General features: G+C 41.4%; 1 protein-coding gene across 5 annotated transcripts in view; it reads left to right on the top strand.

Moving 5' to 3' along the window:
- ARFGEF3 (ARFGEF family member 3) overlaps positions 1-23,787 on the top strand; it is a 153,692-nt gene that overhangs the window by 111,023 nt on the left and 18,882 nt on the right. For 3 of the 5 annotated variants that reach the window (XM_019550178.1, XM_019550179.1, XM_019550177.1), the window contains exons 18-30: positions 1,380-1,513; positions 3,228-3,373; positions 5,413-5,592; positions 6,439-6,583; positions 10,766-10,888; positions 11,284-11,310; positions 12,452-12,555; positions 16,536-16,680; positions 19,200-19,328; positions 20,546-20,722; positions 21,174-21,288; positions 21,926-22,028; positions 22,910-23,041. In XM_019550178.1, coding sequence (XP_019405723.1) covers positions 1,380-1,513; positions 3,228-3,373; positions 5,413-5,592; positions 6,439-6,583; positions 10,766-10,888; positions 11,284-11,310; positions 12,452-12,555; positions 16,536-16,680; positions 19,200-19,328; positions 20,546-20,722; positions 21,174-21,288; positions 21,926-22,028; positions 22,910-23,041 — 1,660 coding nt within the window. The remainder of the gene's footprint in view (positions 1-1,379; positions 1,514-3,227; positions 3,374-5,412; positions 5,593-6,438; positions 6,584-10,765; positions 10,889-11,283; positions 11,311-12,451; positions 12,556-16,535; positions 16,681-19,199; positions 19,329-20,545; positions 20,723-21,173; positions 21,289-21,925; positions 22,029-22,909; positions 23,042-23,787) is intronic. The other 2 variants (XM_019550181.1, XM_019550180.1) reach the window with 1 other exon arrangement.

The raw sequence follows: 23,787 nt of genomic DNA, 5'->3' as shown, positions 1-23,787 counted from the left end.
ACCCCAGCAAGATATTCATCTACCCTCCTCTTAGCCGCCTTGACCGTGAAGTAGCGCCTCCTGATATCTAACCTAAACCTACCCTCTGCCAGCTTGTGACTGTTATTCCTGGTCACTCCTGCTGGTGCTCAGGGGAACAGGGACTCCCCCAATGCCTGCTGATCCCCCCTGACTAGTTTATAACAGGCCACAAGATCCTAAGTTCTCAGATACTTGAAGGGTGATTCTAACAAGAATGGGGGATAGTCTTTTTTCTGTGGCTGTAGGGGACAGGACAAGGAAAAATAGGCTCAAACTGCAGCAGAGGAAATTTTAAATTGAAGATTAGGAGGAACTTTCTGACTATGAGGGTGGCCAAGCACTGGAACAGGCTGCCTAGAGAAGTTGTGAAATCTCTCTCCTTGGATTTTTTTTCAGTAGCAGATCAGACACATACATACTTGGCTGGAATGGTTTAATCAGGGCTGATCATGCCTTAAGCAGGGGCCTGGATTAGATGACCTCATGAGGTCCTTTTTGGCCCTGCTTTGCTATGATCACAATATGATTTTTGTAAAATTACTTCCCTGAAAACACAATTTCTCAAGTTAATTTGAGATTTTCTATGGTTAAATGGGAGCAGGATCATACATCAGAGGGTTGGAAGGAACCTGACAGGTCATCTAGTCCAACCACCTGCAGAGTTGCTGAATTTGTATATTTTGATTTGTATCTTGATCTGGGATCCAGGTCTACTTCTATTAGCTTTTGAGTATGTAGTAATGGAACTTCACAGCATAGATTATCATAGTAATTTTTTTTCCTTAAAAGTAAATGATAAATGGAATAATCTCATTAATGTAAGTTTTAGTATAAAATGTTATGTTTTATGATTTGAAACTAAGGTTCCTGCTACAGATTACACATATGATACAGTTAACTGGTTAATTGTGCAATAAATTTAGACTGATCATATGTGCAAAGTAATTATCACATGACAAAAATGACTAGGTATAAAAAAAAAAAAGACCTATGCAACTAACAAGTTGCTTGAAAATGTGTAACAACTCCATAACTGGTTTCTGTCCAGCTTTAATTTGAATGTATAGCAGAACTCTAAGTTCAGAAAACACAAGAGCTCAGTGAAGTGGTGGAAGCAAATTCCAGCTGAAATTTGAACTACCTTTCTAAACAGAGAACTATTCAGATGCTTAATTTTAGGCACTCTGTTTGGAAACTTTAGGTCATGGTTTCTCATAGTAAGATTAATTCACTTGTCCTGACATAGATTAATTAAACTGTAGCAAACTCCAACAGGCCAATAATATTGATAAAATGGTTTTACACGTGTACAAACCTCAAATTCTGACAGATGACATTCTCTGCACTCTTGCTTACAGGCTATTTGAAGATGCTGCTGACAAGCTTAATCTTATGGCACTGGGAGGCTTCCTTTACCAGCTCAAGAAAGCTTCTCAGTCCCAGCTCTTCCACTCAGTCACAGACACGGTTGATTACTCCTTAGCAATGCCAGGTAAATCTACTAAAGGCTGCTTAAGTATTCATCCTTTTTTATATGTTTTCTGTGTCTCCTACAAAAGTTGTTCTTTCTTCGTTCTGCGGTAATATGCCCAGAAGAGACAATTCAGTGGCAAGAGAAAAATAGAGAGCTCTGTCTAGTAAGACAGAGGAAATGTGGAGCTTTTCTCTCCCTCTGTGATATGGCATCAAGCATATCAGGGCCTTAAACCTGAGTTGAAATGCCTCAGGCTTATTTAGTATGAATAAGAATAGATGTAAATGTTCTTTAAGATTCCAAATCAGTCACTAAAGAGGTCAAATATAAGGACAACCTAGATAATGGTTATAGATGGCCGAGTAGATATAAACATGCTGTACATGACCATGAGCTATGAATTTGCTGTAGCAGACTTGGCAGCAACAAGAGGGTGTAAGATAAAGCAAGGTTTCTCTTTCTCGGAGTACTGTATCTCTGTCTAAGGCATAAAAGCCTATGCTACAGGCTTTTGACGCTCCCTTAGGGCTTCCAAAATATGGCAAAAAGGTCCAATCCAAAGGGAGGCTTAATACTATATTCAATTAATATTACATTAGACCCTCCCTTGAGTAGTACTCAGGCTTAGTGCTGTCCAGCTGCACTGTGGTGAATTTAATTCCTAGCAGAATATCCATAATTCACGTGTTTTTTTCCCCACAGATGCTATTTTGCATTTTTCTAATATAACACTCAAACTCTTTCTCTTCAGTTTTCTTGTACATATTATCTTTTTGTACCTTGACAACATTTATGACTTTATGGACTCCTTGTGTGATTGTATGTGATACTCAATCAACAATAGCTAGTTATAAGCAGTGGCATGATTAAAATTAGCACTGTGCACATGATTGCTTAAACATTTGTGAATAATTTTAAGACAGTACTCCTAATTATGTGAGTTATGAAAGGTAAAAAGTATTGTCATGTTTTTGAAAAAGACAGGGTCTGAATGTCCTGAGTGTTAGGAGGAGTGGAAGATGAAACATGGCAATAGCATGGTTTTCCTATTGCTGCCATGTCAGGAAACCCATTAGCCGGAGAGAAAGAGGTTATGTTCTCAAATTCCCTTTTTCCAAGTTCTTCATCTTGATATAGATAATTACAAAGAGACAGAATAAAGAATCTGCAGTTTCATAGTTGTTAGGGGCTGGAAGGGATCTTACAGATCATCAGGTCCAGCCCCCCTGCACTTGGGCAGAAAAGACCTGTGTGCTTCATGTAAATGTCACCACAGTTTTCTGAAGTTGTCATCTTGTACTGATTTGGATAGCAAACCTATCAAAACTGAATAACATTATTATGAATTTATAATTTTTATAACCCCCCCCCCCCAGGTCTTTTGCCCCTTTAAAAATCTGTTGAAGCTACTACAATGGTTGAACTAATAATACACAAGTTTTCCTAAACAATTTGCAGAGCTTCTGCAGCATAGCAGCTTTGCCTTTTCTGCTCCAATGCTTTTTGCTAATACAGACTACTCTCCCTCTTGTATTTCTTTCTCAACTTGTCTTGGTAACATGAGCGTGCACTGAAATTCATTTGATTTTTTGACTGGATTTGAATTCTGGATTCAAATTTTAATCCAAACACCTACGGAAAAATCACTGTCATCGCTTAATTCCCATTAATTATTGTAATCATATGTTCGTGCTCATGTGCATGTTCTTAATGCATCTCATTTGTCTTGCAGGTGAAATAAAGTCTACCCAAGACAGGAGAAGTGCACTCCACTTGTTCCGACTTGGGGACACCATGCTTAGGATTGTACGGAGTAAATCCCGCCCACTGCTCCACTTCATGCGCTGCTGGAGCATAGTGGCACCTCATCTGGTAGAGGTGAGAGAGAGGGCAAGAGGCACCTTTTGGAACACACTGCTTTAAGATTATTAGAAAGGCACGTTACTTAGATTCAGAAATGTTTGATATTTAAAAAGGATTGAATACAGACTCATAGGGTGGAACAGGATAGCATTGAAAATGTCATTCTGTTATTCCTTATCATCCAGCCAAATCTAGTCAGGAAGAAATGCTCCTCTCTCTTCTTAACAGTACACTGTTGCACAGCCACTGGTAAGTGTGTTACATTCATTGGGAGACAGGATTTTAGGGGCCAGCCTTTAATCTGTTGTAGCCCATAGAAATTGGTCTCACCTACAATAATTAGAAACTCCTCTCTCCTCCTGGCATTAAGGTAAATTAAATACTCACCCAGCCTCTTCCTTTGTAGACTAATTCCTTTTGTATTTTAGTTGTTTGTTTTTAATGTATAAGGGAAAAAGCCCATTGCAACATGAACTGCTTCCTCCAACAGCAAATTTAAAAAACCCTTCAAAAATAATTAACTTGTATTCTTCTCTCCTGTTTGTTAGAAAGAAGCGTGTTCAACTATAGACTCCCTGGTGGCTCAGATCCAGTAAATGGAGACCCCAGTAGCACAATGTGATGTCAAAATGCATGGGTTCTAAGGAACCATGTAACAAACTGAAAGATCTCTCTAGGAAAGACATGTATCACTCTGGTGTTCTACAAGTGTATTTACATTCTGAGTAGTGATGCAAAATTTAATAGTGCGTTTGCTGTCATGTTTTCTGTCTCAAGGACTCCATGCAGATTCTTGGATTTGTGTTTTTCATATGGGGAAGCCCATGCTCTTGAGTTTTGACCCTTCCTTGGATAAGGCAGGTGGTGTCACACACAGTTGATCTCAAGAGTGTGATAATAACTGGTCTTATTACCTAAACTGAACCATCTGTATTGTAGGTACTCTATTGACCTGAGTTCACTTACTGAGGAGTTTTAATGGACTACCATTAAGTACAGTCAAAATATTGCAGGATAATGATATGTAAAATTGCCTACATTTTGAAAATGATTAGTGTTTTTAAGATGTCCAGCTTGAGACTTCAGTGTGATCTGTGTTTTCCTGTGCCCCACCAATTTTCTGAATTTTTGGCCTTTTTAAGAAATCTCAATTCAGAGCTCTCCAAATCAGATTTTCCTTTCATAGTAGGTCCGTCACTGTTTCCTTTGGTGAGCTTCAGCCTAGGTACAAGCCTCAGGGGAATTATCTGAATTTAGAGATGCCTGGATAGTCACCCGTGGCCAGATCCTGTGCCAGTTCTGAGGTGCATAAGTGTAATCCTGTTCCTCCCTGTAAGCACTTGAAAATCCATTAAGGTATCTATTTTTTCAGAATGCTACTGTCTTGGACTTAAAATCAAGTTATAAAAAGAATAGTGAGGAGGGAGAGGATCCACCCACCTTTAGGAACTGTTTTTAGATTCTCAAACAGGATGGAAAGGGATTGCATTTATGTTCTTAAGTCCACTTAGCTACCTAAACGGGAGTAAGATCTGGCCCCAGTGTGGAGTAGTTTTCTCTCCAGATTCATTCGTGCCCTGATTTTGGAAGAGCTATTGCAAAATGAACAGCAGTTTCCTTCAGTTTTTGGTTTACTCTGCCCATAGTCAGTTTTGTACTGCTGTAAGGAGCCAGTCACCCTTACCCAAGAGGCTTTCATACTTTAGTCTTTTGAATGCCTGAGTACTAGAAAGTAAAACATTGTTTCTATAATGAGGTTGAAGAGAAATTGAGTATTTAGCATGCTGCCTATCCAAATTCAAGAAAAGACTATAGAACATTATAGACTCTTTTTTTCTTTTCTTCAACTTTTATCGTTAAACTCTGACATATTGAGCATCTCAAAGGCACTGGAAGTCGGCTGACTGTATAGTCACACAGTGTCATTCAAGCCAGATATTTTGGTCTGTCTGTAGGGACCATCAAATTGCTGGTTCCACTTCTTCCAAAATTGTCTACTTAAAAAGTAAATTTTTGCTTACCCAGAGTGCTTTGTATTCTGTTTCTCCATGCAGGCTGCCTGCCATAAGGAGAGACATGTTTCTCGGAAGGCTGTGTCCTTTATCCATGACATCCTCACTGAGGTGCTGACGGACTGGAACGAGCCCCCTCATTTTCACTTTAATGAAGCACTATTCCGGCCCTTTGAGCATATCATGCAGCTGGAGCTGTGTGATGAGGATGTCCAGGACCAGGTAAGTCAATCCTGTCTATGCCCTGCCTTCCATAAAACAAGGAGGGATAGGGCTCAGAAGTACACTTATAGCAGGTCAATTGGTCTTCCCTTTCATTCCTGGTTCCAGCTTTGACAGACCCTCACCAAAGAATGGCAGTTAGGAAGCACAGACAGCTTGGAGCAGCTGCAATTGCACCCTCCAGGGCCGCACTCAGGTTTTCTGTCTGAGGAGAGCCCAAGAGTAGTGCGTTATGTTGTCAGCAATGGACCCAGGGTCAGAAAGGAAACCAATCTGTCCGTCTACTTTTCTCTTACTGGGATTCAGAAAGATTCTTTCTATCAACCTAAACCACCAACACAAACTGTAGTTCAGTGGAGTTACGTATGAAATACACTCTCACCGTAAAAATAATCTGCACCATTGACATCCTTGTGAAGTATACTGCAGTTGAGTGTATTGTTGAGTGTGTTTATTCTTTTTCAGGACTTGCCTCAGTACATGGGCATATGGTTATACAGCAGATTACTTTTTTATTATTAAGTAAGGGTTTTGGTCTAAAGTATACTTTGCATTTAAATGACTTCAGAGCGGGGTTAGTACATTTGCAGCTGAGAAGCATCTGTGCCTCATGGTTTGGCAGGAAAGCAGTTGTTCCATGGACAAGGCAGTCAGATCCTGTAGAACTTATTGGAAAAAATGTTTTTTGTCACTAACTTGTCTGGAGATGGAGATAAATCCTGTAGAAATGCTGGCAGTGTTCTAATACACTCTATGGGGACTTTTCATTCCATTCCTCAGTCTTTCCATATGTTGTATCCTATATTTGTTTTTTATTTAAAGTTCTCCCTGCTTTGTCTGCAACAGGTGATCACATCTATAGGGGAATTGGTGGAGATGTGTTCCACTCAGATCCAGTCAGGATGGAGGCCCTTGTTCAGTGCCCTGGAAACAGTGCATAGTAGTAGCAAGTCGGAAGTGAAAGATTACCTTGTTGGAGAATATTCTATGGGTAAGGCCTTCCTACATTGCTTGTTTCATATTCATCTTTGTTTCTTTATTACTATGGCCCAGAAGTCATGGGTTAATAATAAAAATACTTTGCTGCAGTAATCTACAACAGTGCTTCAGACCAGTTTACTACATGACTGGGTTGTGTCATTGCCCTTCATTGGGACCTCCATGCAGTATCTATTTTTATTAAGGAAGAAAATAAATATAAAACTCTAAACCGTCATCCTCAAAATCCTTCCAGCACAAAGGGTAAGAAAGAAAAATACCTTTAACCATGCTTTTCAGCAGGCTGCCCATGCCCCCTGGGAACCACTCATGCCTCTAGAACAGGGGTGGGCAAAATATGTCCCTTGGGCCAGATCTGGCCTGCCAGGTGGTTTTTTTTTTTTTTTTTTTTTTTTTTTAATTCAGGCTGCAGGCACTCACCAATTAAGTGTACCCCATCCCGCCTACTCACTTTGCTCCTAACCTCATGCACAGGGATCCTGGTTTTCTCTGATTTAAAAAAATCCCCAATTTTTGGTGTAAAAAAATGAACCCAAACCCACATTTTTCCATGATTAAAATGAAACTTCACTATACGTATAGATTGGGAATTTTTTTTAAACTGTGGATTTTTTTTAAATTGGAGAAAACCAGGATCCCTGCTCATGCACAGGAAGGCCCCAGCCAGCATGCACAGCTTCCAGTTGGGGCTGCTGCTGACACTGCTGCAGCCACTGGGGGGATCTACTCGGCTTCCCCCCAGCCTCTAGCATCTCCTCCTCGTGACCCTGCTGCGGCACTCACTCCAGGCAGCAGATAGGGAAGCCGCAGCTGGACAGGAAAGCAGAGCCTGGGGCCCCTCACCCAGCTGAGCAGCAGGAGCACTGAGCTCAGGTGGACAGGTTGTGGGTGTAGGCAGGTGTGAGGTGTTGGGGGTGGGGATGTAGGGAACCCCCTAGACAGTTCCTCCATGGTGCGTAGCTCCTAACACCAACAGCAGCAAGTCCTTGGGGTGCTCATGGCCTACACGGGTGCAGTTGCCCAGCTGTGCACAGCTCCAGCCAGTTCCAGGAACTGCATGTGGCAGAAAGGAGAGGAGCCAGGCCAGGCCACCTCTATCACATGGTGCTCACATGCAGCTCCCGAGACTTGCAGCCTCTGTAGGGAAGCCCCATGCAATGGAGCCAGCAGCCTGCCCCTGCTCCTTGCTGCCATGTGCAGCTCCTGGGACTCCGCCAGAAGTGGCAGGGAGACCCACTCCCTGTTTCCCAACAGAGTCATAGGAGCTGCATGTGGTGGCAGAGAGCAGGGAGGGCAGCCAGCTCCATGTCATGGGGCTTCCCCCTGGGGCGCATGAGTCCCAGGAACTGCACGTGAGTTCTGCACAAGAGAAGCAGGGGTTCCCCACAGCCCTCCACCCTTCCTCACACTCCCACACCCTGCCTATTCCCCCCTCACCCCACAGCATACCTAATACCCCCCCACACACATAGCCATACCCCCTCACAATCCCCACACACCCCACCATACACATACACACACCTGCAACCACACCCCACACAGAATATACAAGAGTAAGACTTGCCCAGAATATGAAACTGGTACTCCTATAGGTAGGGGTCTCCAGACTTTGCACCAAAAGGGTGTGGCATGGCAGCCTCTTTAATCCTGGAGTTTCCCCATGCATCCCCTCTGCCTCTGATTTGTGGAGAAGCCTTGCTATCTGCTACCTGCACCTGATGGCTGGGAAGTGAAAACTGCAGTTTTAAATATGCTGCAGTTTTCACCTCCTGGCCTTTAGTCTCAGGCAGGGAGCAACTGTCAACTGTGTCCCTCCCCCAATCAATTGTGGGGAGTATGCGGTGGAAACTCCAATGTTAAAGAAGCTGCATGCTTCCGCAAATTCTGAAGATCCCTACCAATAAGTGACAGATAGTTCGCAATAGTAATACAGACAAGTGCTGGGCAAGCTTTTTCCAAGGTACATTTGATTCTGATCTGTACCCATGGGTGGATCTGTGATTTTGAAAATGGGAGGTAAGGATGGTGTGGTGCATCATCACATAACATACATTTTTCACCAGGGAAAAGGAAACTAGAAGCTTTACTAATATGCTAGGGACAAAGGGCTATATTATTAAGTTCAAGATTGAAGCAAAAACAAATATAACTTATTTGGAATGTGAATTAATATTGTATACTATGTATAAAAAAAAATACATAGTAGGCAAAAATAATCAAAAGATATTGCTTTTTTAGTCTTGCTGTCATTAGAATTTGTACCTCTTTCAGATTCATTAAACAAAACAAGATATCTTTATTGCATCCAGTGCTTCTCTAAAAGTTTGCACCACCTGAGTTAGTCCACCCCAGTTACTGTTTTCCACACCTCGGTTAATGTTTTTAGCTCCAGTTAAAACCAGTGATCAGGGCTGTGAATCAGGAGTTGTGTTACTAGGAGAAACTAGCTGACAGCAGAATTGCAGAAGAAAGGTTAACTTAATTAGTAGAACATCATCAGCAACATTTAAAAAGGTTGTTAACGCCTATGAAATGAAGAGTTGAGGAGGAATCAAGTAGATTCTAATAAGCCATGTAGTCAAATGACTCCCTCACTGCTGCCTGAACAAAAATACTGCTGTCACTCTCAGGCAGTTGGTTTTAAATTTTGGGCGGAGCAGGTATCAAAGGAGGGTAACAACTGTACCACTGCACACTCCCTGGATCCACCCTTCTCTGTGACAATCATGTTATAACAATCTCAGATTACTTTGAGGAGACCAAATTAATTTGTGTAATGTAGAAAAATGTGTGTTAATCTACACTTTTCTCAAACTGGGAGGTTTTTAAAAATGTTTTAAACCATCTTATAAAGAGGTGATCTGTGCCTCCTGGAATCATCAGATCCATTATGTAGCTGTTACAAAGTGGGTATTGCTGCAGTTTTTAAATACTTGTCTATCCAGGAATATGGAGCTGTTTTTTGTTTCTGTGCCAAAGAAAGTCAAGCTTTTTGGCATGACAGCTACCATTTTTCTCTTGCAAAACAAGGACTGACTTGAGAGTCTCCTAATAAAATAAAGAGTTGCTCCAGCAAAGGCTAGAGTCACACTCACCAGCTGAGCTATAATTAGGGCCCAGTTGAAATCACAATTTGACATTTTTTTCCTAAAAATCACAAAATTAAGTTATGTTCACGAAAAATGTGAGTTGCAAAGAAATTTCCCCAGCATTCCCCACCCAGCAGCAAAAGTCTAGCAGCCCAGTGGAGCAGGGAAGGGGTCACAAAAGGGACATGGGGAGGAGAGATCTTGAGGATGGGTAGGGGAGTGACTGTTTGCTCCTCCAGGCAGGAAAACTGAGGCACAGGGGTTTGGGGGCACCTGGGGGCTGGCTTTGCAGATGGCCCTAGCACCAGTCTGGGGAGGGGCTGGTTGCTCTTCCGTGTGGGAAAACTGAGGCACCAGAGTTTGGGGGCAGAGGGAGAAAACACACGCATGGAGGAACAAACAGCGCCTCCCCTACCCAGTGCCAGGGCCATCTGCCAAGGCAGCCCCCAGGTGCCCTCAAACCCCCTGTGTGATGAGCTCGTCATCATCAGTGCTGATTAGCTGACACTGAGCTCAGCATCAGACTGGCTGCCAATTGGTTGGGATCCCAGCAGAGCAGAGTGGCATTTTGAAAAGGGAATTTCCTCTCTGCCTGTTGGAAACAACACGGGGCAGATGGCCGCTACTAATGTTCCTGCCTTTTCTGGTGAAGCGGGAGGGAGGAGGCATGGGCTTTTCAGCAGCCATCAGGAGCAAGGCCTCTGCTGTTGCATTTACACCTGGCCCTAAAACTGCCCCTCATACAATCAGGGCAGGGCCCAAAATCTGGGCACAAATATGGAGCCCCTGCCACGATATTAGCAAGCTGGGCCCACTATTTAAACCAGCTAGCTATAACTTGCTTGCATCCCCTGCAGAGGGGAGCCTGTAACACGCTCAGGAAGGATACATAAAGCACCTTCAGGGAAAAGGAGAGACCGTATGTCCCATCATTTGTGTCTCAAATAGATAGTTGCCTGACCATAAGGAAAGAGCTCTTGTTGACTCAGATTAATTAGAATATTAAGAAAACATAGGGAACTACAACCCCAAACTTATGGGGAAAAATATAAATAAATAACCTTCACATCTTGCTGTTCCTTTAGGGAAGCGTCAGGCGCCTGTCTTTGATGTCTTTGAAGCATTTCTCAACACGGACAACATCCAGGTCTTTGCCAATGCCGCCACGAGTTACATTATGTGCCTTATGAAGTTTGTTAAAGGACTGGGTAAATAGTATTTTCCCTTTTTTTTTTTTTTTTTTTATTCTTTGCAACGTCTCAGCATTGATGCTTTTTTTCTGGAAGAGGAGAATTTGGTGTATAATGAGGTGCAGCATGCAACATGTGGAGAATGCAATGAGGTGATGCAATATGTGGAGAAATTTGTTAGACGTTAACCTAGGGTCTAAATGCAACAGAGGATTATTGCAAAAATACTTTTGATGCTGTCAAGTCTTAAGTTGTCTTCCTGCAAGAAAAGTGCAGCCCTTTTGTTTAAAAGTCTGTTTCATTTATCTAATTGTCACTGTGACCTACCATATCCATGTTACAGAATTCTACCATAACATTCCAGAATTCTGTAACAATAATATTGAATACTGGTTTGTTATTTACTGTTACAGAGAATGCTGTCATATTTTTTCATGAGGGTAAGTTTATATTCAGCAGTCAAAACCACATTTCTTCTTCCTACCCTTTCTTTCCTCACTCTCAGTAGTATTTGGCACACAACTTGCCAAAACGTACTAGAAATCTCAGTAAGAACATGAGCATTGCAGGTAATAACAATCTGTCAGCAAAATTAACTTTTCCTTTCTGCTAGCAAGTGTGGAGTAGATGGGAGAGAAAATAAAGCATTTAGGTCAAAGTGACCCTGTGCTGAAAATGTACAGCTTGGAGAAATGTCAAAAGGCCAATGCTGTTGGGGTGTTCTGTCGTCTTCTTCACAATTCTCTGCTTGCTTTGATCATTAGAATTTCTGACACTTTCCTTGAAACATAGAATTGATCTACTCAGTACTAATATAACTAGTAAAATGCATATAGAAGCCTGAGTGGGGCCTTCTTTGCTTTCTTAAAATCAATCTTTAATTTATAAATGGGACTACTTAATGGCTGATCCTACCCCTCCTGTAGTCAGTGAGACCTCTGCCTCTATCTCTCACTTCAGTGGGTGCAGGATCAAGACCTTGCTGGGGGGAAATGGAAAGGAATTTAATTAGTTGCTGCTTTACAGAGAATATTAAAATTTCCTGCCAGAAGCTGGTGAGGAAACTATTAAATAATTCTTTTTTTTGATGGTTTGGAAAAAAAAAATCTCTTTGTTGAGGTGAATGTCAAAGGGAAAAGATCTGGTATATGAAGCTCAGATTCAATAAACAAGGATTTTTCATAAATAGTTTATAACAGGTGTTTAAAGGATCAGTAGATATGCTATAAGCATGTTATAGACCCAGTATGTTTTATACACAGTAATAAGAATTTTACTGTAACATGTAACAAACGGATATAAGCTGGGATTCTAAGAAATGTTATAAAATCAGCTGCTTATTAAAGCATGTATCGGTTATTCACACTTTATAAATATATCTTCAATAAAGATGAGGCCAGTGCTGTTGCACTGTTAGATGTGCAAGGTATTGATAAACTCCTTGGGTCAATATACAATCCATCTGTAGATTGTACAGTCAGTAACACGTAAGCCAGACTGCAATTTACTTGTGTTATTTCTAAAGCCATGTTTATGTTTCTCATCCTTTTGCTGTCTTCACCCTGCCCTCCTTAATCCTAGGGGAAGTGGACTGTAAAGAGATTGGCGATTGCATGCCAGGATCAGGATCCATGTCTACAGACTTGTGCCTTCCTGCTCTTGATTACCTCAGGAGATGTTCTCAGGTATAGAAACCACCTCCAAGCTTGTTAATACACAACAATCATGAGAAATGCTTGCATGCCTTTAAGAACCAGGGGCTCCAGCTGATGGGTGGAGCCTCCCCAGTTCCCAAACAGCACACAGCATCCAGCCAAGCCACGCTGTACATGTGCCATGGCACAGCTGCCACATGGGTGCTCGGCCAGGTGGGGGATGGGGATAGGGCCAGGCAAGGCAGCCATGGGGGCTTCTCCTGTGGCTCCTCTGACTGTGCCTGCCTCTGCCCTGGCGGTGTGGGAGCCACGGGGGCTCTGCCCTGCTGCCGCTTGCCCAGCTGACGCTGGGGGGCATAATGCAGGTGCAGATTACTCAGATGCTTTGAATAGATTCAGAGCTTTTACTTGATCTCCTGATTCAATTTGGATTTGGAGATACGGTCCCCAGATCAGGCCAAATGTCCTCCAAATCGAATCAGCTACCAAAGCTTCACACAGCCTGCTGATAACATCTGGCATTGCTACTGATGAGCCCAATGGTCAGCTCTCTGATGCTGCATCTCACTCTCTAGGACAATTGAGGATATGGTACACTCAGCTGAAGACAGTGGAAAAATGTAAGGTCATTTTCTAGAAATTGTCAAGATGTTCTCTTGGATACTAATCTAGTCTTATGCCAGCAACTGTTGCTGCAGTGCTGGGCTTTTAGGGAGTGGAGGAATTGCAAAGAGGAAAAAAATTAGTGAGAGTGTAGCTGAACCCAGATGTAGAATTCTAAGTGTTCCACAGTTCAGCATGTTTTGTAGGAAACTCATGTTCAAAGCTGGGGCCTTGTTTTGTTTGTGCTTTAATATTAATATTAACATTATTTGTATTAGTCATACTTGAGGTTCCTAATTCAGAAATAGATCAAATGTGCTACAGATGGGACCAGGGAATGGGTACAAGAAAACAATGCAATTATATTTCTCAGCACAGCAAGAAGCAGTCAGGGCGTACCTTAATAACTCACCATTCTTAATATTCTTTGTGACAGCATTAAGCATTTGGTGCTTAACAATATCTGCTGCAGATCATGTTCTCTCCCCATTTCCTAATCATAAAGAGGGGGAATAATTGTATGTATGAAAGACTGGGCAGTGCCTCTTTCTCTGTTCCCCTGAAATGCATTTAATTAAATCTTTTGAAGGAAACATTACAGCATGTAAGTTGCAGATATTGGCATTATGAAAAAAAGAAGACAAATGGCTATAGAAGCAAAGTACAGGACTCCTTTGTGTTCAATTTGAAATTACCTGTAGTCAAGCAGTACCTTGCTGTAAATAGTTTTGTATGAGTCAGAGGAACTGCTTACAAATTTAAAAAATACTCAGTGTGAGTGAAAGTGAAAAAATCAAGACCTTAGATGCTGCTTTGTTTTAAATGCTATTTTCATTAAGTTTCAGTGATAAAGATGTTGAAGGAAACTCAACATTATTGCCTCAAAATATGCGGAGCCCCAATTACAGAATATAGTTGCAAAGACTGACAATGTCAGTGATTCCCTACACTGCTATAGCATATTTAATCCTGAGCCATTGATTATGTTGCATTACTGTTCATACAGGATGGTGGCAGTGGTAGTCATTTTGATCCTGTCAGGTCATACAGTAGCAGCCACCTTCCCAAGAGGTATCCAAAAGCTTGTCCATGTCCCTCCCAACTATGTAGCTGGTTCAGTTAAATTCCCCAAATCCTTGCCTCTCGTATCTGGTTAGGCATTTTAAGAGGTCCAAAAGTATGGAGTCCCAGTCTTCAAAATATAAAAGTGTTACTTCGTGCCTAGTGATTGGTTAAGTATGTTATGCTCCTGCAGTGCTCCTGTATGGGTGTGGCATCTTGACAAATCAGTGCATAGGTTTTTTTTCAAAAGTAATCATCTTTCCCTGGACTGGTGATCAGAAGGAAAATAAAATCCCTAAAGTACTCTTCAGGTAGATTACTGATATTTATTCAGTGCTTCACAGCTTCAAGGTATTCAGTGTACAACTAAAAGTACACCTTGGGCACTCAGGTTAAATCAGCATCATTATTAACATTTCACAGGTGGGAAAACTGGTATAGATAGTTTAAGTCACTTGCTCAAAGTCAGGCAACAAATTAGCAATGGATAAAAGAACTCTTGACCCCTATTTCTATCCACTAAACCATCCTGCTACTAGATTGGTAACATCATGCTGTATTCCATCTCTATATTACTGTATTTATTTGAATACAAGATGAGAAAAGCCCCATGTCTTATAATCACATACAACGAAACCTCATTAAATATGCTGTCTATCATTACTCTGCTGCTAAAAGAAGCATGTGCTCAGCAACGGAAACCAACTAATGAAGCTGATTAACTGGGACAGTAAAACACTTGGCCTATATAGGGCAAGGATACTGATAGGAACTTTTTTCTGTGAGTCCCTTAAAAAGAAAAAAAAGAAGGGCAATTGCTACTCCAGCAGGGAATAAGCACTGACCCTGGAAGTACTACGGTACCAGGCCAACACTCAGAGAGGCCAGAGCAAGTCCTGACAACCTGATGCTAAAAATGCTGATGAAAACCTACCACTTTTTTTTTTTAATTTTGTGTCTCAGGCCAAATCAGTTCCAAATTTTATCAACTGAGCAAAGTTCAATTGTTCAATTCTATGTAGAGCTATCCTGGCAAGTATCCTATCACTCAGACTCTTCAGTGGGGCTTCAGATACTCCCAACTCCATGGCAAGCATCCTATATGCAGACCCCAAGTCTGGGGGCCTTGGAGTTCAGATGCCCCCTAATATCACTTGCCTCTAGTAAAAATGCTGAATGACCAAGCTAGGGGGAAAGCCCAAGAGCAATCCCTCATCACCATAATTTATGTAACTGAGATTAGTGCAGCCCATCTGAATAAGATATATGATAGCACTCATTGTACTCATACCCCTTCAGTGTTGACTCTTTTTAAAGTCACAGTGAGCCACTACATTGAATACATTTTGGCTTCCTCTTCACTCCCACAACTGAGCACTTTTCTATTTCCAGTTATTCCTTTTTCTTCACATGCCTTAGATATCTGGAAAATAGCACCAAACAGGGCCCTGACCAGTTCACCCAGAATCCCTTTGTCACCCCCTCTCTCAGCCTGGCACATATGATTCATGTGGCTGAGCCTTCAATGAGGTGATGCCGAATTGGGTTGTTCTGTGCCTCATCTGCATATACACTTTTGGAGAATTCCAGGGCTTGTCACAAGAATACCTGGTTCCAGTCATGGGTGGGGGGTTAATTAACATGTGGATCCTTTGTGGGGGTAGGGGGTATCTGGAGTACACACATACAGAGCAGTTCTGAGCTTTGGGGCCACTGGCTTGAAATGCTGTTGACTCTGGTGGGGCCCAGCCCAATGAACTCTACAGTAAATCGTGAGCCTATTATCTTTGGACTTATATCATGCATAGTTTATGCTATATAGAAGTAGGTACAAAAGTGCTAGTTAGAAGCATTTGAATGGGGTACCTGTGCTAAAACTTGCACTGGTTTTCAAAAATGGTAAAATGAATCAATTCTGAATGAACTAAGTCTATGGGTACCTGTAGAAATTTGCCTATATGATAAATTGTGTTTATTTCAAGGAAATTGCTTTCAAATGTACCCTTACCTATGTGTGCTCAGGGAGAGCAGGGTCTGACAGTAAGGAGGGAGGGAAGGGACTGTGGGTGGAAGAAGATGGAAGGGGCAAAGGGAAAGAGGGCTACCTGACCCCCCAGATCTATTTTTCCTGCTGTAACAGTGGTAGGGGGATAAATTCAAGGCAAACGTCCAATAATTAGATTCTCTACCAAGAAAATTATAACAAATTTATACATTTTCCATATATAGAATTAAGTATCTTATATACAGGGTTATCTTATATTCAAACAAATACGGCACTGTTATTCTAATATTTATCTGTGTATGATGTGCTGACACTTTTCTATATTATTTTTCCATCTCAGTTGCTAGCCAAAATCTATAAAATGCCCTTGAAGCCAATTTTCCTCAGTGGCCGGCTGGCTAACTTGCCCCGAAGGGTCCAGGAGCGATCAGCCAGCAGTGAGGATGGCATTGAGTGTGTCATTTCTGACTTTGATGATGACACTGGTAGGTGCTGATCAATATAGAGGTGTTGTGCAATTGTGGGGAGATAAAGGACTTTATCAGTGGCTATTTTCATATAAACTTGTGAATTTTGTTGACTGCTGCAAATGGTTTAGAAAAGCATGCAGAAAAGATTTATTGTTTTGTGTGTGTTATTTGCATAATCACATACGCTAGAAATTAAGCTTCATAGTAGGGTTTTCTCTCCTGATGAGAAAAAACACTTCACTAAACTTACCAATATACAACTATACACTTCAGCTCCATATACTCAGCCATGCACTGCATACAACTTTCTGAAATCTTTTCAGGACCCAGTAACGTTAGACAGGCAAGTAAATGCAACTTGTGTAATAGACAACACTTCAGGGTTCTCAATTAGAAGCTGGATTTTCTTTTCCCCAGAGAAAAAGCTTCACTTCGGAATAGCCAATAGCCCACAAGTTAAGGCATTTATGTAGGATTTAGAAGCACCAGGTTCAAGTGCCTGTTCCAGATCAGGCTTGAGAGTTGAACTTAAGAGTTCCAAATCCACACAGCAGTGTAGCTGCTAGGTGTACTGGGGATGGGGGCAGCTATGTCTGTGGCTCACTCTCTATCTTGCTCTGTCATTTTAAGAAGAAATTCTATCCTGGATCTGAGAAATATTCCTGACTGAAGATTCATTAAGACTGGGAAGACCAAGTCCAATGGTCACAAACTCTTGGAAGACTGTTTTAGGCTGGACATAAGGAAAAATGTATTTATTGTCCAAGTCCCCAGGGCCTGGAATAAATTCCACCCATAGGTGGAGCAGGCACCTACCCTGGATTCCTTTAAGAAACACTTGGATGTCTGTCTTGCTGGGTTCATTTGATCCCTGTTAACTGCCTGTCCCTTGGGCAGGGGGCTGGACCCAATGATCTTGCAATGTCCCTTCCAGTCCTAATGTCTATGAAATCTATGATAAATTTCCATTTCAACAACTTGAGGTTTTCCTATGATAATAGATTGCAGAGAACAATTTGACAAGTTCTCTCCATTTTTAATTAACTATCCTAAACAATACCAAGGACATATTTTTCAAAGGCCTATAAATACATCATGGCCTGCAAACCTGTCTCTACACTAGTGATTCTTAAACATGGGATTAAACATATTCTGACCTGCTATAGTCTTTGTGAGTTCTTTGCAACAGAAGTCTTGCTCTATTATTTTTATGTAGTCAAAAATCAAGGTAAAACTAAGAGCTGACATTTTCAGAGGGGTGCCTGGAGTCTATCAACAGCTGCCCTGAGTATAAAAACATTGAGAACCACTGCTTTTCACAGGGCACCTCATGGAAATGGTATGATTCAATAAATGATCAGCTCACTAAATGAGTAATGATGCTTACTGTGTTCCCCTGCTCTCCCAGGTTCATGGCCAGATTGCATTTAATGGATTTGAACCAAGTTTTGTCAGTGAGTCTTAAATAAATGTGGCTGACAGCTGTCTTTAAAGTCTCTTTGAGAACATAATCACTGCAGAGCTCCTTCTGGACATAAATTGTTGAAGTGTATCTACAGGTAGTGGTGAAATTGGGAATTTTAGTGACTCACAGAAGAATACATTTCAGTCTAATAAAACAATGGGCTTCTAGGGGTTTGATCCCAAGGACACTGATCTATACTATGCCTCAGGAATATGGTGAAGTTCAAATAGCTAATGTTCATAAAGCCCTTTTATACCTTGATGATGTCAGATATCAGCAAGTGCTGAGTGCCAAAAAGGTCATTAAATTCCACCTTTCCAGCATTCCCATAAGCACATAACACCATCACTAGCTGTTAAATTTTCCTGAATAAAAGTGATCATCTGACGAGAAGCACATTATTTCTGCCCTCCTTAACCCCATACCCTGTTTCATTCATCATCCCCTGAGACTGGTATGCGGAGATTCTGTCGTCTTTGGTGTTGTGGATTATTGTCAGAAGTCCCTTTGCCACCTGCTTCCAGGCCATCTCACTAAAGCCTGCCCATATTGCTTCCACGCTGTCAGCGACTTGCTGCAAATGTGAAGACAACATGGCCAACAGCGGAATTGTAGTTAGAATTGCAGTTGTACCCTATGGGTACAGGCCATTTCAGCCTTGCAGTATTGGGCACATGTAATAATGTGGGCATATAAAGTATCCCTGAATAGGTCATTTTTTTATGATAGCAGGGAATATAAAAGTAAAGTGATGAGCAAAAGAAATGAGCATAATGGGGAAAGGAGAGCCCACAGACTAACAGAAGTGGCAGACTAAGGAAGAGAAAAAGAATAGTGTAAGGTTGGATGAAAGACTTTTTAAATGAAAAGGAAAACACACGCCCACTCTCACTCTCACTCTCTGGAGTTGCATACTAGGAATACATTTTTCAGCCAGCATTAGATATGTTTCTTTGGTCTTCCCTGCAAGATCCACCTGTGAAAACAGGGGGATGCATATAATTTAGTTTCTAGGTCTCCTTCCTCATACCTTATTCTTGATGTCTCATTGATATTTCCGTGTTTCTAGGCCTCATTAATGTCTGGATCATTCTGCTGGAGGAGTTAACAACTGCCATATCCAACTGTCCCCGTCAGCACCAGCCTCCCACCCTGGACTTACTCTTTGAGTTGCTGAGAGATGTTACCAAAATACCTGGTAATTAAAAATGTAGAGATAATTTGCTACTAAAACCAAAAATCCTGCTGTAATCTACAGTGCATTTTGTGAAACATAAGCAATGGGTACTAAAATAAGTGTTTTGAGAGGTTTTGTTAAGCCAGCCAGGGCTGTGAAAGTAGTTTGCTTAGCATCATAGAAAAAGGGTTGTGTCTCATCAGTAACCTTTCTACTTAGGTAAAGATCGGTATTGCCAGGATAAAAAGGGAATTTCATCAAAGGATTATGTTTTTTGCATAGGGGCTCTAACAACAATGTGTAGGATCCCTTTCTAAAGGGAGGAGTAAAAACATAATTGTAGACATTGTTTGGCACCTGTTGGAGGATACTGAAAGGTTTGTGTTTACAGCAAATGACATAGGTCTACTTCACCTATATATGCCATGGTGTTCTTCTGAAGATTAGTCACTGCAATGTTGTCATGTCATTATATATAGGCCCAGTCTCTACACATCTGTAGAAATTGTCCAGAACAAAGGTTTACTTCATGTCAACATTTCCTTCATGCACATACTTGCTCTCTTCCAGGGAAGTAAACATTTCTGAAACATATCCGGGAGAGCTGGGTCAAAATAACACAATGCCTTGTCTGGGCATGTGCTTGGTGTGGGGATGCAATATGTTGCTGTGGTTTTGATCATTCCTTCCCTGAAAGTGGTTGCTCTGGCTTCTCTTAAATCTCACAATAAATCTACAACACATCCACTAAGACAGATGGATTCTCCCAGCACCTTAGCAACATGGTAGGAAATGCATGGTAATTTGTTTGCTTCCTACAGGCAATCGGAAGTGTGTGCTCCACTGAACACATTACTGACCTTTAGTTAAGGTAACAGTGTTTTGGATATTTTAGGACAATCTGTTGCAGGCAGCTTGGAGGTAGAGGTGGTTCAGTGGAATAAGAGTGATGGCAGGTACCCAGGGTAAAAGATGAGAAGTATGGTGGATGGAAGTATGAGATACTCTGTGTTGAGAAAGAGATGCCGCCATCGGCTTTTTAACACCAAGAACCTGAATTGTTGGGGCTGATCGCATAGATCTTGTGGTGTTAGTCATCTTGCTCTCTTGGACATCAAGATCTTGGTGTAGCCTGTCTCTGTGGGAACGGTATTCAGAGGGAGGTGAGGAAGCCACAACTTTTCGTTAATAATCCTCATCCCTGATCTGTTTGACTTTGTAGGTTTTTTTTCTTTCAGGCCCAGGGTTCGGTATCTATGCAGTTGTACATCTTCTCCTCCCCACAATGTCTCTCTGGCTCCATCGTAGCCATGGTGACCATTCATATTGGGACGTGGCATCTGCTAATTTCAAGCATGCAATTGGTCTTTCCTGTGAACTAGTAGTGGAGCACATCCAAAGCTTTATACATTCAGGTAAGAACTGCCCCATCAACATGATATCTAAGGACGCAGTAATTATAGGGGCTGTGTTTTACTGTGTATGTATTTGAGATGGTTTGTTTTTGGCAGAATTAGACTTTCCTAATCTATCAGTTTGCTTTTACCTTAAGACATTAATTTTTTGTTATGTTTAATATAAAAGCATGAAACAATATGCTGACCTAAAATTTGCAAGAATAAGAGCCTAGTGCAGAATTTCCACAACAGTACTTCAGTGGTATTCTGTTACATCCTCACTGCTTGAAAATGATAAGGTTTGCTTCAATTTGTTTTATATTTCAAAACCAGTACACCAGTTTTTCATGTTAAGGAGGAACCTTATTATCAACTCTCTGAACAACAAGAAGAAAAAAGGATCCTATTTGTCTAAATGATATTGCAAAATGATAATGCTAATTGCTCTGACTTTCTTCCTCCCCCACAGACATTGGCTATGAGAATATGATCAACACAATGCTAAAAGACCTTTTCAAGTTGTTGGTAGCATGTGTAGCAGAGCCTACAGAAACAATCTCAAGAGTTGGCTGTTCCTGTATCAGGTAATGATCTGGTGTTCTCTCCCTACCAGTATGTTTAGGAGAAAGGAGTATTGCTAAGACTTCTGGATAGAGAAATCTTGGCCAAAAACATGAAGTGGTTGGATTGGTCAGCATCTCCATAGTAGTCTTACAACATGCTTTTCATTACTTAAAAAGCAAAATTTGTAAGTGGAGAAAACTATGAAGGGTTCCAGTTGGACTTCTGCAATCAGCCACTCTTTTTTCTTGTTATAGAACCACATTCCTTATGGTGAAAAGTAGACACGAGAATACTCACAGCCTGGCTATATGAACTCATGATACATGCATGCATGTATGCATGCATGCATGCATCCTATCCTCTGATAATATTCAAAGCCTATTTTTTAAATGTAAGCAGTCTCACATAGAAATACTAATTGTAAACTGATACCAGCATTGCTATTTAATGCACAAACTCTAGGAAAATTAATCAAAGAGCTGTCTGATGGGCGCCCATAGGTCTCAAGTGTAATGGCTGGCATACATCTCGTGAATGAGCTGCCTAGACTTTACCCCACCCAGCTTCCCTAACTTTTGCCACCTTCCTTTTGTGCCAGGGAGAATTTGGTAGGGATTCACAGAACGTATTGGTGGCTTCTTGTGTCCTTTCTTGCAGGTACGTCCTGGTAACAGCAGGTCCTGTTTTTACTGAAGAGATGTGGAGACTGGCCTGCTGTGCCTTGCAGGATGCATTTTCTGCCACTCTTGAGCCAGTGAAGGTAAAAACCAAGTTCTAGTGAATGTCAGCAAGGTTGGGGCATTGATACTCCTAGGTTACTCCTTTCCAAAGAAACTGTAATGTGTAGGTCTGCATGACACAAAATAGTTCCACATAGAGATTCTCAAGCTAGTTCTGAATGAACCCACTCAAGTACTGGAAGTGGGATAGCATGATGTTGATGTGCTATTCTGCCAGGGATAGTTGGCCCTGTTTTTCATTGTCCTGCAAGCCCTGTATGGTATTTTGCACAAGCTAAGAGTAAGAAAACTTTCTTAAAATTGCATCCACCAGAAAATAATTTAAGACATAGATTATTATAATTATGTTAACTTCAATTTAAGATAAAATGTTGAATTAATAACACTGGAATCTGAAGTCACATCTCTCTCTCTTTCTTACAAAGACATTGTAAATAGCATAGGTAGCAAATACTTTTTAAAACTGCCAGTATTTGAAGGAGTAGGAAGTGACAAAGGAAAAAATGTCCAAGTGATCCCTTTTGCTGCAAATTCAGTCCAGATTAGAATTTGCCTCTGTGTTTTTGAGGTCGAGAGGGAGAGGCCTATTAGGCCTTCCCAGGCCAAACTTCTAGAAATCTGGTAATGCTCAACACATACTCATCAGGTTAGAAGACTCTGTGACTACTTCACTGGTTTTTGTACACAGTGGACACATCTACAGGTTCAGTAATTAGTTGTAATCTGTGCATTAGCACAGATGAACACTTAATGTGTGACACTTGATACACATTGGACTGATATACTGCACATTAGCAAAGGTTTTCCAACCGCACTAGTGCACAGTAGAATTAAACCAGTGGGCATTGAGCATCTCATGTAGACACACCCACTGAAAGTCTGATGTTGTGTGTCTTTCTAGAACTTGCTGGGCTATTTCCACAGTGGATCTGAAAGCTTTAGTGGAGATGCTTGTGAAGTGAAAGTGGCAGCACCCTCTCTCTCACCCAGTGCTGAAGCTGAATATTGGAGAATCCGAGCCATGGCACAACAGGTAACAATTTAATTCTGAAGGAAACCAGAATGATCTCCCTCCTTGTGAGCAACTTAAATCAAGCAGGAGCTGAGGAATTTTCTTTTCAAATATACTTAGTAAGGGGAGATCATTGTCTTGTGAAAAGTGTCTTTGTTCATACAACTGTAACTTGGAGTCTGGCGGTAGAGTTTCCTTCTGTGTATCCATCGTTTCCCTTTGGAGACTTGTGCAGCTAAGTATAATTGAAATTTACTGGGCTAATTTCTCTGCTTGTCACTTAGAGCAGGACCAAATCAGCAGCTCCCCGATCTAAGGGAATTCCCTAGTAGGCAAAGCAAGTAGTAAAGCACTTATCACTTTTGTCATTTTAAAAATAAATTGAATTAACCATTGAGGCTATGTCTTAAAGGAAGTCCAGCACAGAAAGAGGATTGGTTAAAAGAAACCAGCAGGTCTTTCCTGTGCCCTGAGTTATTGCCAGTACCTGTTGCTGTTGCTTGAAAAGTCCATTCAGCAGTTAAGAGGTTGAACAGGTGCTGGTGACAACAGCCAAGGAAAGCCAGTGGGTGACATGACCCATAGGTGCCCCTGGCACACACAGGACCGTCTTCTCACAGTTTTTTAAGAGAAGGGGCTGTGCATTGGAGAAGACCAGTCCTGTAACTTTTTTTTCATACACAGCTTCAGTGGTTCCTGTAGGACATATTATGCTCAGTTGTGCTTTAACACAACTATCTGGATAGAGAGAAAGCATGAAAAGCTGT

The sequence above is a fragment of the Crocodylus porosus genome, unplaced genomic scaffold, assembly GCF_001723895.1.
Source record: "Crocodylus porosus isolate Cpor-Errol unplaced genomic scaffold, CroPor_comp1, whole genome shotgun sequence".
Lineage (NCBI taxonomy): Eukaryota > Metazoa > Chordata > Crocodylia > Crocodylidae > Crocodylus > Crocodylus porosus.
This window is presented reverse-complemented; position numbering and strand designations above follow the sequence as displayed.